The 10,797-nt window shown below is 38.0% G+C and overlaps 1 protein-coding gene and 1 long non-coding RNA gene across 3 annotated transcripts in view; one reads left to right on the top strand and one right to left on the bottom strand.

Annotated features, from left to right (window-relative positions):
- Positions 1–4: 4 nt before the first annotated feature.
- The window catches only part of aga (aspartylglucosaminidase), a 31,901-nt gene continuing 21,108 nt past the window's right edge, over positions 5–10,797 (bottom strand). The window contains exons 1-9 of one of the 2 annotated variants that reach the window (XM_055927386.1): positions 5,144–5,471; positions 4,345–4,498; positions 4,061–4,173; positions 3,726–3,838; positions 3,084–3,189; positions 2,902–2,977; positions 866–973; positions 384–517; positions 5–267 (exon numbers count right to left, since the gene is read on the bottom strand). In XM_055927386.1, the coding sequence (XP_055783361.1) occupies positions 167–267; positions 384–517; positions 866–973; positions 2,902–2,977; positions 3,084–3,189; positions 3,726–3,838; positions 4,061–4,173; positions 4,345–4,498; positions 5,144–5,243 (1,005 nt within the window). In that variant the 5' untranslated portion in view covers positions 5,244–5,471 and the 3' untranslated portion in view covers positions 5–166. Of the gene's footprint in view, positions 268–383; positions 518–865; positions 974–2,901; positions 2,978–3,083; positions 3,190–3,725; positions 3,839–4,060; positions 4,174–4,344; positions 4,499–5,143; positions 5,472–10,797 lie in introns of those variants that run through there. The other variant, XM_055927385.1, reaches the window with a different exon arrangement.
- On the top strand, positions 7,396–10,331 carry LOC129858266 (uncharacterized). Its single transcript, XR_008759999.1, has 4 exons — positions 7,396–7,613; positions 8,923–9,052; positions 9,541–9,636; positions 10,155–10,331. It is a non-coding gene; the product is annotated as an uncharacterized LOC129858266 (long non-coding RNA).

Raw genomic sequence — 10,797 nt, 5'->3', positions numbered from 1 at the left:
CAGCTTTTTGTAGTATGAGTTTATTCATAAAATGTGAACTATTTCTGTATTTATGAAAACATTCAAACAGTTTAGATTAAAATCCATGGCTCATAAGAAAGTATTGATTATCATAATTGATAGTGGCACTAGGGTACACATTACCTCAAATTAACATTGAATGGTTTTAAAAACAGTCAACTGATTGTAAAAGTGGAGAATTGGTCTGAGAGTTGTACACCACAAAAGGAAATTTGGAGAAGCCAGGAACTTTGTTGCATGCAGCACCTTAGAAAGAAGACAGAACAATGGGTAAGCATCACATTTATCATAGTATTTATCAGTCATAATTTGACTCACTTATGACCATTGTAACCATAACTGGGTTAATCTAGAGAACTCACCATAGTGGCCTGTTGTGTTGGCACAGATGACAGCCCCAAAGAACCCTGGGTAATGTATCTTGATCCTGGAGATGGATGTCTTACAAGCAGTGGATGGATCTGTTCCTGTCTTCATTAGCTCCACAGCCAGGTAACTGCATTCGTAAACAAATTCAACACATTTCATTAGTATCTGGTTTTGGCATCTAGCACGTTTAGCGATGATGAGCCGTTTGATAATCCTTAAAATATTTAAATGTCAGCTGTGACTAAAAAGTAGACCCAAATGTAGACAAAGCAGAAATGTGAGTTATCTGGGGTGTAATTCAGTGATGTAAAACGTTCTGAGCGTTGCAGATAGAAATATAATGAATAGAGCAGACATGACACAAGCTGACACTTCTATGACAATCATATTTTGTCTACACCATATGTTTCTATCTGAACGTTCTTTAACGTTACATCCTTCCGAATATCTCTGCGCTAGAAGCCTGGATGGATACCTAGGTAGGAAGCGCATCATGACATCTCCATCTCCTGTTGCTGCCGCACCCCCTGCGGTGCTGTCAGCATAGGACCCTGCTCCAGCGATGGGAGAGTCCCCTACACGCCTACAGGACAAATCAAGGAGATGTACAGGTATACTCATCGTCAATATTCATTATATACAGTACCAGTTAAGTTTGGACACATCTACTCATTCAAGGGTTTTCTACATTGTAGACTGCTAAGAGTGTGCAAAGCTGTCATCAAGACAAAGGGTTGCTACTTTGAAGAATCTCAAATATATAATATTTCGATTTTACACTTTTTTGGTAACTACATGATTCCATATGTGTTATTTCATAGTTTTGATGTCTTCACTATTATTCTACTATGTAGAAAATAGTAAAAATAAAGAAAAATCCTTGAATGAGTACTTCTGACTGGTACTGTACCAGTGCCTTCGGAAAGTTTTCAGACCCCTTGACTTTTTCCACATTTGTTATGTTACAGCATTATTTTAAAATTGATAAAACATATATAATACTCAGCAATCTACACACAATACCCCATAATGACAAAGCGAAAACAGATTAGACATTTTTGCAAATGTATTAAAAAGAAATATCAAATACCTTATTTACATAAGTAGTCAGACCCTTTGCTATGAGTCTCAAAGTTGAACTCCGGTGCATCCTGTTTCCATTGATCACCCTTGAGATGTTTCTACAGTCCACCTGTGGTAAATTCAAACGATTGGACATGATTTGGAAAGGCACACACCTGTCTATATAAGGTCCAACAGTTGACAGTGCATGTCAGAGCAAAAACCAAGCCATGAGGTCGAAGGAATTGTCCATAGAGCTCCGAGACAGGATTGTGTCAAGGCACAGGTCTGGGAAAGGGTCCGAAAACATTTCTGCAGCATTGAAGGTCCCCAAGAACACAGTGGCCTCCATCATTCTTAAATGGAAGAAGTTTGGAAGATCCAAGACTCTTCCTAGAGCTGGCCGCCTGGCCAAACTGAGCAATCGGGGGAGAAGGGCCTTGTTCAGGGAGGTTACCAAGAACCTGATGGTCACTTTGACAGAGCTCTAGAGTTCTGTAGAGATGGGAGAGCCTTCCAGAAGAACAACCACTGCTGCAGCATTCCACCAATCAGGCCTTAATGGTAGTGGCCAGACGGAGGCCACTCCTCAGTAAAAGGCACATGACAAGCCGCTTGGAGTTTGCCTAAAGGCACCTAAATACTCTCAGACCATGAGAAACAAGATTCTCTGGTCGGATGAAACCAAGATTGAACTCTTTGGTCTGAATTCCAAGCGACACGTCTGGAGGAAACCTGGCACCATCCCTACAGTGAAGCATGGTGATGGCAGCAACATGCTGTGGGTATGTTTTTCAGCGGCAGGGTCTGGGAGACTAGTCAGGATCGAGACAAAGATGAACGGAGCAAAGTACAGAGATCCTTGATGAAAACCTGCTCCAGAGCGCTCAGGACCTCCGACCGGGTTGAAGGTTCACCTTCCAACAGGACAACGACCCTAAGCACACAGCCAAGACAACGCAGGAGTGGCTTCGGGACAAGTATCTGAATGTCCTTGAGTGGCCCAGCCAGACCCCGGACATCGACTCGATCGAACATCTCTGGAGAGACCTGAAAATAGCTGTGCATCAACACTCTCCATCCAACCTGTCAGAGCTTGAGAGTATCTGCAGAGAAGAATGGGAGAAACTCCTCAAATACAGGTGTGCCAAGCTTGTAACATCATACCCAAGAAGACTCGAGGCTGTAATCGCTGCCAAAGGTGCTTCTACAAAGTATGGCGTAAAGGGTCTGAATACATATGTAAATGTGATATTTAAGTTGTTTATTTTTAATAAATTAGCAAACATTTCTAAAAACCTGTTTTTGCTTTGTAACTATGGGGTATTGTGAGTAGATTTTTTTATTTTTTTTTAAATACATTTTATAACAAGGCTGTAAATGTAACAAAAGTCAAGGGGTCTGAATCCTTTTCCGAAGGCACTTTAATTTTAAACAACACATGCATACCCCGGGACCTTGTGGTTCGCTCCATTGGTTGATGTTCCTGCTGCAACTTGGCCATCTTTACCAATCACAATCATTCCTAATGTCAGGAAAAGGTACACAATATTAAATGTACAATTCTGATCTGAAGATCAAAGTTGACTATCGACCTCTACAAAACAATTCATTAATTTAATGAACTATACCAATAGTGTCATGTGCATGTATATCAATCTGTCGTTTTCTCCTTTGCCTCAGTGTGACTCTAGGTTTGTATGGTCCACAATATTGTGAAGGATCTGGGGAAACATTCTGTTGATATTAAAGGGGAAAGATTAGTCAACATCAATTTGGGTTAAGACTGTTCTATCAGAGCAGCAATAGACAAATAACACATTAGGTTGTTTGTGATTATATCCACAGTTCTGTAAAGGATTTTTTTATTACATTTTTTTTGTAATTTAGCAGATGCTCTTATCCAGAGCGACTTGCAGTAAAGCAAAGAGAAGGCCTCCAATTTAATGAAGATATTTTCTACTTCGACCAGCACACTACCTAAGCACCTTAATCTTTTGGCTATGGTTACCCAGCTCAATAGTAATTTAAGCAGCCGGTGTCCCAATATGCATAAGCATTGTATTGTCTACAGGGCTTTGGTTGTGCCAATGGTAACAGCATGTTGGGATAAACAAGAGTCTCTTTCATACATCCCGTAATGCATTATTCATAACATGGAAGTCCATTTAATTCATTACTTTTTCAAACATGGTGATATCCTTACATTTTTTCAGTACAGTATACAGTATACAAGATAATGACAGACCAAAGCTAGAGTAGAAAACACGCACCTTGCGATAATTGGGTTGGCAGTTGTCCTTCAACCACTGTGTGAAAATGCTGATAGATTTGTTGGTTGTAAGGTCTTCTGGAGTGAAGCCCATGTTCTCAGCAAATACTGATGCTGTGTTGAACATGGTAGTGGGGTTAAAAATAACAATATAGGTTCAAAAGCAGCAAACAGCAATACAATGTACTACTAACTGTATATGATGGAATGGTTAGCTATAGGAGGCTACTTACTGTATGTTAAAGATAGGTGATGAGTTACGTGCAAAAGGAGTCAAATGTTTTTGCTGTGTCTGTCCCCTTAGCAAATAAAAGCCTATTTTGAATCCTGCAATACCTGATTCGCCCACCAGTAGTGTGTGGTCGGTGCGTTCCATCACGGCTCTGGCCACCCCAATGGCATTCTTGATTCTCCGCAGGTCTCCTACAGCGCCCACCTCCATTGTATTACTGCATCCACACAAAACCAGGAAACCTTTAATGAAGAATATTAATAATATTTCCAAAAAATGCCATGTCCCACTATAACTTAATTAAATATTGTATTGACTGAAAGGGGATCAACTGATTTTAGACACCCCCAAGCCCTACTCTAATGACTAGTTAGTGGGTATGACTTGCCCGTTCATGATCATGGCATCCAGGGTGGTCTCTCCTCTCTCATCTGGGCTCCCTCCAAACCCCACACTGCCATCACACTGGTCAGCCTCGCAGCGGGCACAGCCCTTCTCCACGGCATCCAGCACAGAGCCTCCAGCCTGCAGAGCACTCCACGCTTTGAGAGAGAGAGTCACAGACAGACAGATGAGTGTTTGACTTAGTAAGAATATTGCAGTCTTGCTACATTCTAGGAATAAGTCTACACATGAAAATATACTTTATAAAAAATAAATGGATGTGCCTCCTGATTCGCCAATTAAACATTAATAGGTCCAAAGAGCATAATTTGTACATAAAATAATATGTTGGTTCCCAAGCAACACACAATATGTAGCAGAGGTAGAACCTAGAAGCACACAATATTTAACTTTTTCACAGTATTTAGACATGATTTTGGTCACGCATTATCAGAGTGCCAGACAGTACAGTCCCAATCCTGCCAGATAACATGACCATCTCAAGGGATTGCCCATGAAAAGGAATAGGCCTAGGCTGCCAAAGAACCATTTGGTCAATGATCCCCCTGTTGCCAAGGATTAGTATGCCAACTGGTGATATTTCGACAGCTTGGATTGTCCACATCAACTCAGAAAATCAAATCAAAATATTTTAGAGGGCCACATTCATCTCTTGGGCTGGCAGGACAGATCTAGCTAGCTAATTTCATGAATGAATTCTTACAACTTTATCAAATGATACAATGTATCAAAATGGATAACTTATTTGCAACAATAAGAACAAAATGATACAATGTAGTTACCTGCCGCTGTAGCATGCTCGAATGGCCATGTGTTTATAACAAGAGGCAATGTTGCGTGACCAAATGGCAACAAAAACATCAATATAAAACAAAAATGCATTTTGACAAAAGTTTTGCAAAAGAAATAACGTTAGCTTTCAGTTTCAACTGCAATTTTTGTCCAGAACATGTTAATTGCACGTTATTATTTTTGAAGGTCCACAGTATTTCGAAAATATACGAGGCGTTTTGAAATTAGTTGGTTAAAAATAAACCTAGCTTTCATGAAGGATTTCATTATGAATAAACGTTCATTTTTCGACTTCCTTGTTTTGGCACATGACTAGTGGGCAGGCTTTTCATTAAAGGGCCAGTGTATATTTTCAGTGCAACGCATATGTTGAAATACAGCTTAATGCTCTGCATTGCTTTTCTGCAATTACATGGGACTTGATAAAGTAAACAATAAAAAATACCATGTTTGCTGCGCTCATCATGCCAACACATATCTAAATTCAGATCACACATGTTAACTCCTTCACAACTGTAGCCTAACAATAAATCTGTGAAATAAAATGGACTGACTCCATCCATTTAAAATAGGTTCACGATTAATGTTAGTTGCGGGAGATATTGGATTCAACGTTTTGCTGGAACTGAAAACAGTGGATTTAATTTGATCTTCTCATCTCAAACAAAATAAGACAAAAGCACAGGCTACACAGGGAAAGTAACAAAACAATCAAGTCTAACCTTGAGAAGTGAACCTTAGTAGTGTGTCATCTTTTACATTATTCATTTGGAAAATGCAATTTTCACTGATATTTTATTCATTGGTTAGTCCTTAAACATGGCATGACATACCATGATTGTTACAAGGTGTCTGGTGGGGAACAATGAAGAGAGAAATATAGAGTATAACTTTTTCTGTGTTATTGATCAAAATGAAAGAGCAGAGGCTAAAAGGATTGCCCTTATAGGATATAACTTCATCCATCACACATGCCCTTTGTGATGCAATTTTCATGATGTCCTCCACAGCTTTTCAATAAACAATGTCACTATAGTTGTGTAGAATAAGCATCACAGCTCAATCCTATGAATAAATGTTGCATGTCAGCATAAAAGACAGTGAGAAAAGACACCACGTGCACATACTGTATGAGTCTATAGTCTCATAAGAAGAAATGAAATATTATGAATGCTTTTTAGCATGTGAAATAATTTGGGCTGTCGGTCAATTCAAATGGGTGATTGATTTATTTTCCCTATTAGTTGATTACTAATACCAATGAATCTGATACAAAGAGTTAGTAATCCTGACCTTTGTTGTGTGTTGTGGCCAGAGTAAGCAATAATTAGCCCTCTTGTCAGTCAACTGTTGACTTCGTATGTGACATACATTTTACTTGTGGGGTTTGAAGGGAGCTAATGATCTAATCGTTATTGAATGGTCATGTTAAAGGCATTGGTTAAACAGTTATGATTCAACTGATTCATCTTTTTTTTTAAATAAGTTGTTGACTGAACCATTAGTTGATTGGCCTGATTAATCCATTAATAGCGTATAGCTGTATGCACACTATAGCAGTTTATGGTTGAGACACCGAACTTGTCAAACTTATCAAATTGAATTGCAAGGCCTAATAATGATGTGTTTTATTGCTCTGCCTTTACAGTGTTGGCTAATACAAAAAGTTGCGCAAATCACTAACTCATGAATTTGATATGGACCCTAAAAGCCACAAGTTTTCGAGGTGGTGGTAGTGGTGTACCACTGTTTTTCATGTAACTTTTTTTTTACAACTTTACATGTAAATACCTTTGCAGCATGCACTTTGCAAAGGACCATGGGATCACAATTGAGGTGAGATAACAGGCGATAATAGCGCAAAAGAAAAATCATGATAGGGTTCAGCTCATGTTATGAAAAACTTGAGAGCGAGATCATTAACTAACTTTGCAAATAGTTAATGTTTCTGTTTAAAAATGTTAAATCCTCCCAATTTGTCTCATGACCATAGGGACTAAGAAGAGTTCCATGATTAGCCGCTCTTCAGATGATTAAGTTTAGCTCGGAAGAAACTTGAAAAAAAATAAAAAATTCTAAGCAACACCAAAGTCAGTGGGTTCCATTTGGAGCAAAACCATTGAATGTGAAACAGATGGTAGAGAGATTTGTCAAGAGACCTGGCTTTGCAACACATGCGCAGTGAAGAGATTCGATTTAAAGGTCCGATAAAAGACCAGCAGTGTTTCAAAGCGAGCAAATGGAGTAAGACGCCAGCTAGGTAAACAGCGATAGCAGCTGCCCGACCAGAAGAAGAAAAAAACGTTCTTTTAAACGGCTGGCATTGGAATAAGCGTGGAGCACAACAGATCTGCCTTCAAAGGAATTAAAATGCAAATAAACAAAGCATTGATTATTGAAGTATTCCCACAAGAAATGATATTGCTATTTGGTGAAGGTGAAGTGACGATAATAAGGATGGTAGGCACTTTTCCAAATTTTTTTCTGTCAAACAATGCCAATAAAATCCTAATTGCGGGGGTAATTACTAAAATTATTCATTCAGAGTTCAGTGGCCAACTCGGCAGTCTCTTTGTTGTATTTTTTTGCCGATTTGGATGAAGTACAGATAATATTTTTTTTGTATTTCTGCAACTTACGAATGAAAAGTATTTTCTTTACACATTTCAATGAAAACTAACATTTTATCTTTATTTCAGATATAGAAGTGAAGAAAAAAGTTAGATGATTTTAAATCAATCCAAACTTAGATCTGTATAAACATTATGTATGTATATTTTTTAAATGTATATTTAAAAAGTATATTCTAAAAAGACTAAACTGGAGCACCAAGATAATGCTAGCTACACTCATACTTCGTCCGACATTTTTTTTTTTTTTAAGAGATCAATGAGAAACATTTTCTATTATTGAATATCAAATAGTATTTTATTTGTAATATCAAAGAGTCATTATAAACTTTAATTTGGCACTGTTTTTGAAACAAACATTCACTCAAATATAAGCAAACAAAATGTACCCGAAGACAAAACATTTAACTTGAAATGTTCCTTTAGGAAACTACAATAACATCAGTGGATTAGGTGCATTTCTGATCAGTCAAGCACCCTTTTCAAGAAGCTTACGAACCTTATGTATGGATATTTCCTTGTGCTTTTCATTGCGATTTGAATGCGTTAAATCCTTCCAATAGCCTTGCATTCGAGGCTACTCAAGCAGATCTCTTGGTTGAAGCATTTAAGAACTGAGACGGACTCAAAGGTTTGTTTCTGGACAAAGGCTAGGACAGGCAACGCTTTGTCACATTTCAAACAAAATGTTTAACAGGGGAGACACGGGTCCATCAATATTTATTATGCAAGGCAAATCAACATTTCTCTTAGTCTTATGGTGCTTTTTAATCAGCCAAAATGTTTTCAAAAATATAAACGATATATCCCTTTAAAAGTAATTTCACATCATGCAATAAGGAATGTAACGTAAAGACGCAGATTACTCAAAAGAGGCATGAGCAAAACTGTTCAAAACACTTAATTATCATTCTATTGTGGGCTTATGTATGTACCCCAAACTTTTACCGCTCACAATATCCATAGAGATTCATCATTTGCAATGACCTCTTTTTCAGCTCTGTCAGCAGTTGTGTACAATCTAGTAATCAATTCAGAGACTGGCTTAGAGGCAAGATATATATAATTTAAGTCTGTTAATGCTGTGTGTAATGTATTTTGTAATATATATTGGAATGGCCTACTGTGTTGTTTCTCAGGTTGCTGCTGTCACAACTGGTGAATGTGAACTGCTTAACATTGCAATTGATACAAGGCAGATGCCAAGGAGGACTAGAATGGCTACTTGGAATCTGCCAGTGGAAGGACCAACATTTTATGAAGTGAAAGGTAAATTCAGACTTTGCTGTCTTTTTCTTCTTCTGACTAGAACGTTAAGGTACTCAGAGCCAATATCAATCATGCATCAGTAGCTGATTGACCAATAATTATTAAAGATTCAGAATGTATTCTATGAGAACAAGATGTGAAGTATGTTATTTTGGCTCAGACTAGAGTATACAGTACATCCAACACAATGTAATGACCTATAGATCCAGTGGATGGGGCTGAAGTGGAACCTCTCAATCCTATTATTAGCCTACATGATGAACAATGATTGTAAAATCCATAGGATCAACAGAATTGATTGATCCACAGGAATTGCTGTTCTTGTTACTCACGTGCAATCAAAAATATGAAGTAATTAAATTTGGTTTATTTTTGGAAATACTGCTTGTGAATGAACATGAATGGAAAACATAATTCAAAACTTTTGATGATATTTTGTACTTTACGCCAGGTTACTTCTTCTAAAGCTCTTCTCCCAAAATCTTCAGTGTACCAGATCAACATTTGGCAGAAGGTGCATCCCAAGACAAATTCAAAACGGTTTGAATGCTATTTCAAGAAGAGGAAGAAGAGGAATGCCATTGGTAAGTATCACAAAACATCAGGTATTCCTCTTGAGATTTAAATTCCTCTTCACACACAAGAGAGCAGGAAGAGCCTCTATCCTAGCTTTGGCAACCGTATGAAGTATCTTCCTTTGCCTGTTCTTTTCTCTACTGCCTGTGCAGCTGTGATAAGACACTAGTTGTATCAGTGGAGAGGCAGCGGCGACTACCCGAGGTGTGGTGTTATGCTTTCGATGGAGTCACTGATGAACTGTTTACTCTAAATGGTAATGATGTGCTAGGGGGAGCACCAATCTTTACAGGAAGCTGTTAGGTGACTAGTGTCAACACAAAAGCCTCTGCCATGCCTGTGTCATGATCCCACTTTAATGAAACAATGAGATAGTAACCCCATGAGAGCAAATAGGTTTGTTTGTGATACTATTGGCATCAAGTGTTTTGAGTGTTAAATTTCCTGTAGATAGCACTAAGGTAGCAAGCAAATATTGTGGATCTAAACACGTTTCAGGTAACTGTTCCTATCCTATCTTCAACAGTCCACTGATCTGAAAGAGGTGAACGTGGTGGGAGGCCACTATTTTACATGTTGGAATTGCAGCCATACATTTGAACCATGCAAATGCACATAGCTGAGTGAAGTATGTGGGCTATGATCAGCTCAATCTAACAGTGAAAGGCATTTCACATTCAGAAGATATTTCCTTGAAAAAATAAAGCAGTATCAATTGAAGTCTCCTTTTCTCTCCACTGCATTCTTATTTCTTTACCTGCTTTGAATTCCGTTGCAGCTCTTTAGACTTGGACAACACCAGACAAAATCCAATTTAGCTTGTTTTCATTTGTACACAAAGAAGAAGTGTTCAAAAACATAAAAGGTGCAGTACCAAAATACGCAAAGGTACAACCAGGTGATATTACCGATGTAAATATTGACTCACACTATACAATTTAAACACCTATCCTAGATGTTATATACACAGACTCGGTCTATAAATTATAAACACCTTTCCTAGAGGTTATTTCCACATGATATAAAATGGCTTAGCAATGCCAGTCTGTATTAAACGTGTTTGTGTTGTAAGGTACACTTCAGGGAATCAATTCAGTCAATCAAATACCAAATGAATTAGATCTTGTTTTCTGATTACTGACCACATTCCATTTTTCTTTGAGGTAAAC

This window comes from Salvelinus fontinalis, chromosome 6 (genome assembly GCF_029448725.1).
Source record: "Salvelinus fontinalis isolate EN_2023a chromosome 6, ASM2944872v1, whole genome shotgun sequence".
In the NCBI taxonomy this organism is placed as follows: Eukaryota; Metazoa; Chordata; class Actinopteri; order Salmoniformes; family Salmonidae; genus Salvelinus; species Salvelinus fontinalis.
Note: the sequence above shows the minus strand (reverse complement) of the source record. Positions and strands in the feature narration are given on the sequence as shown.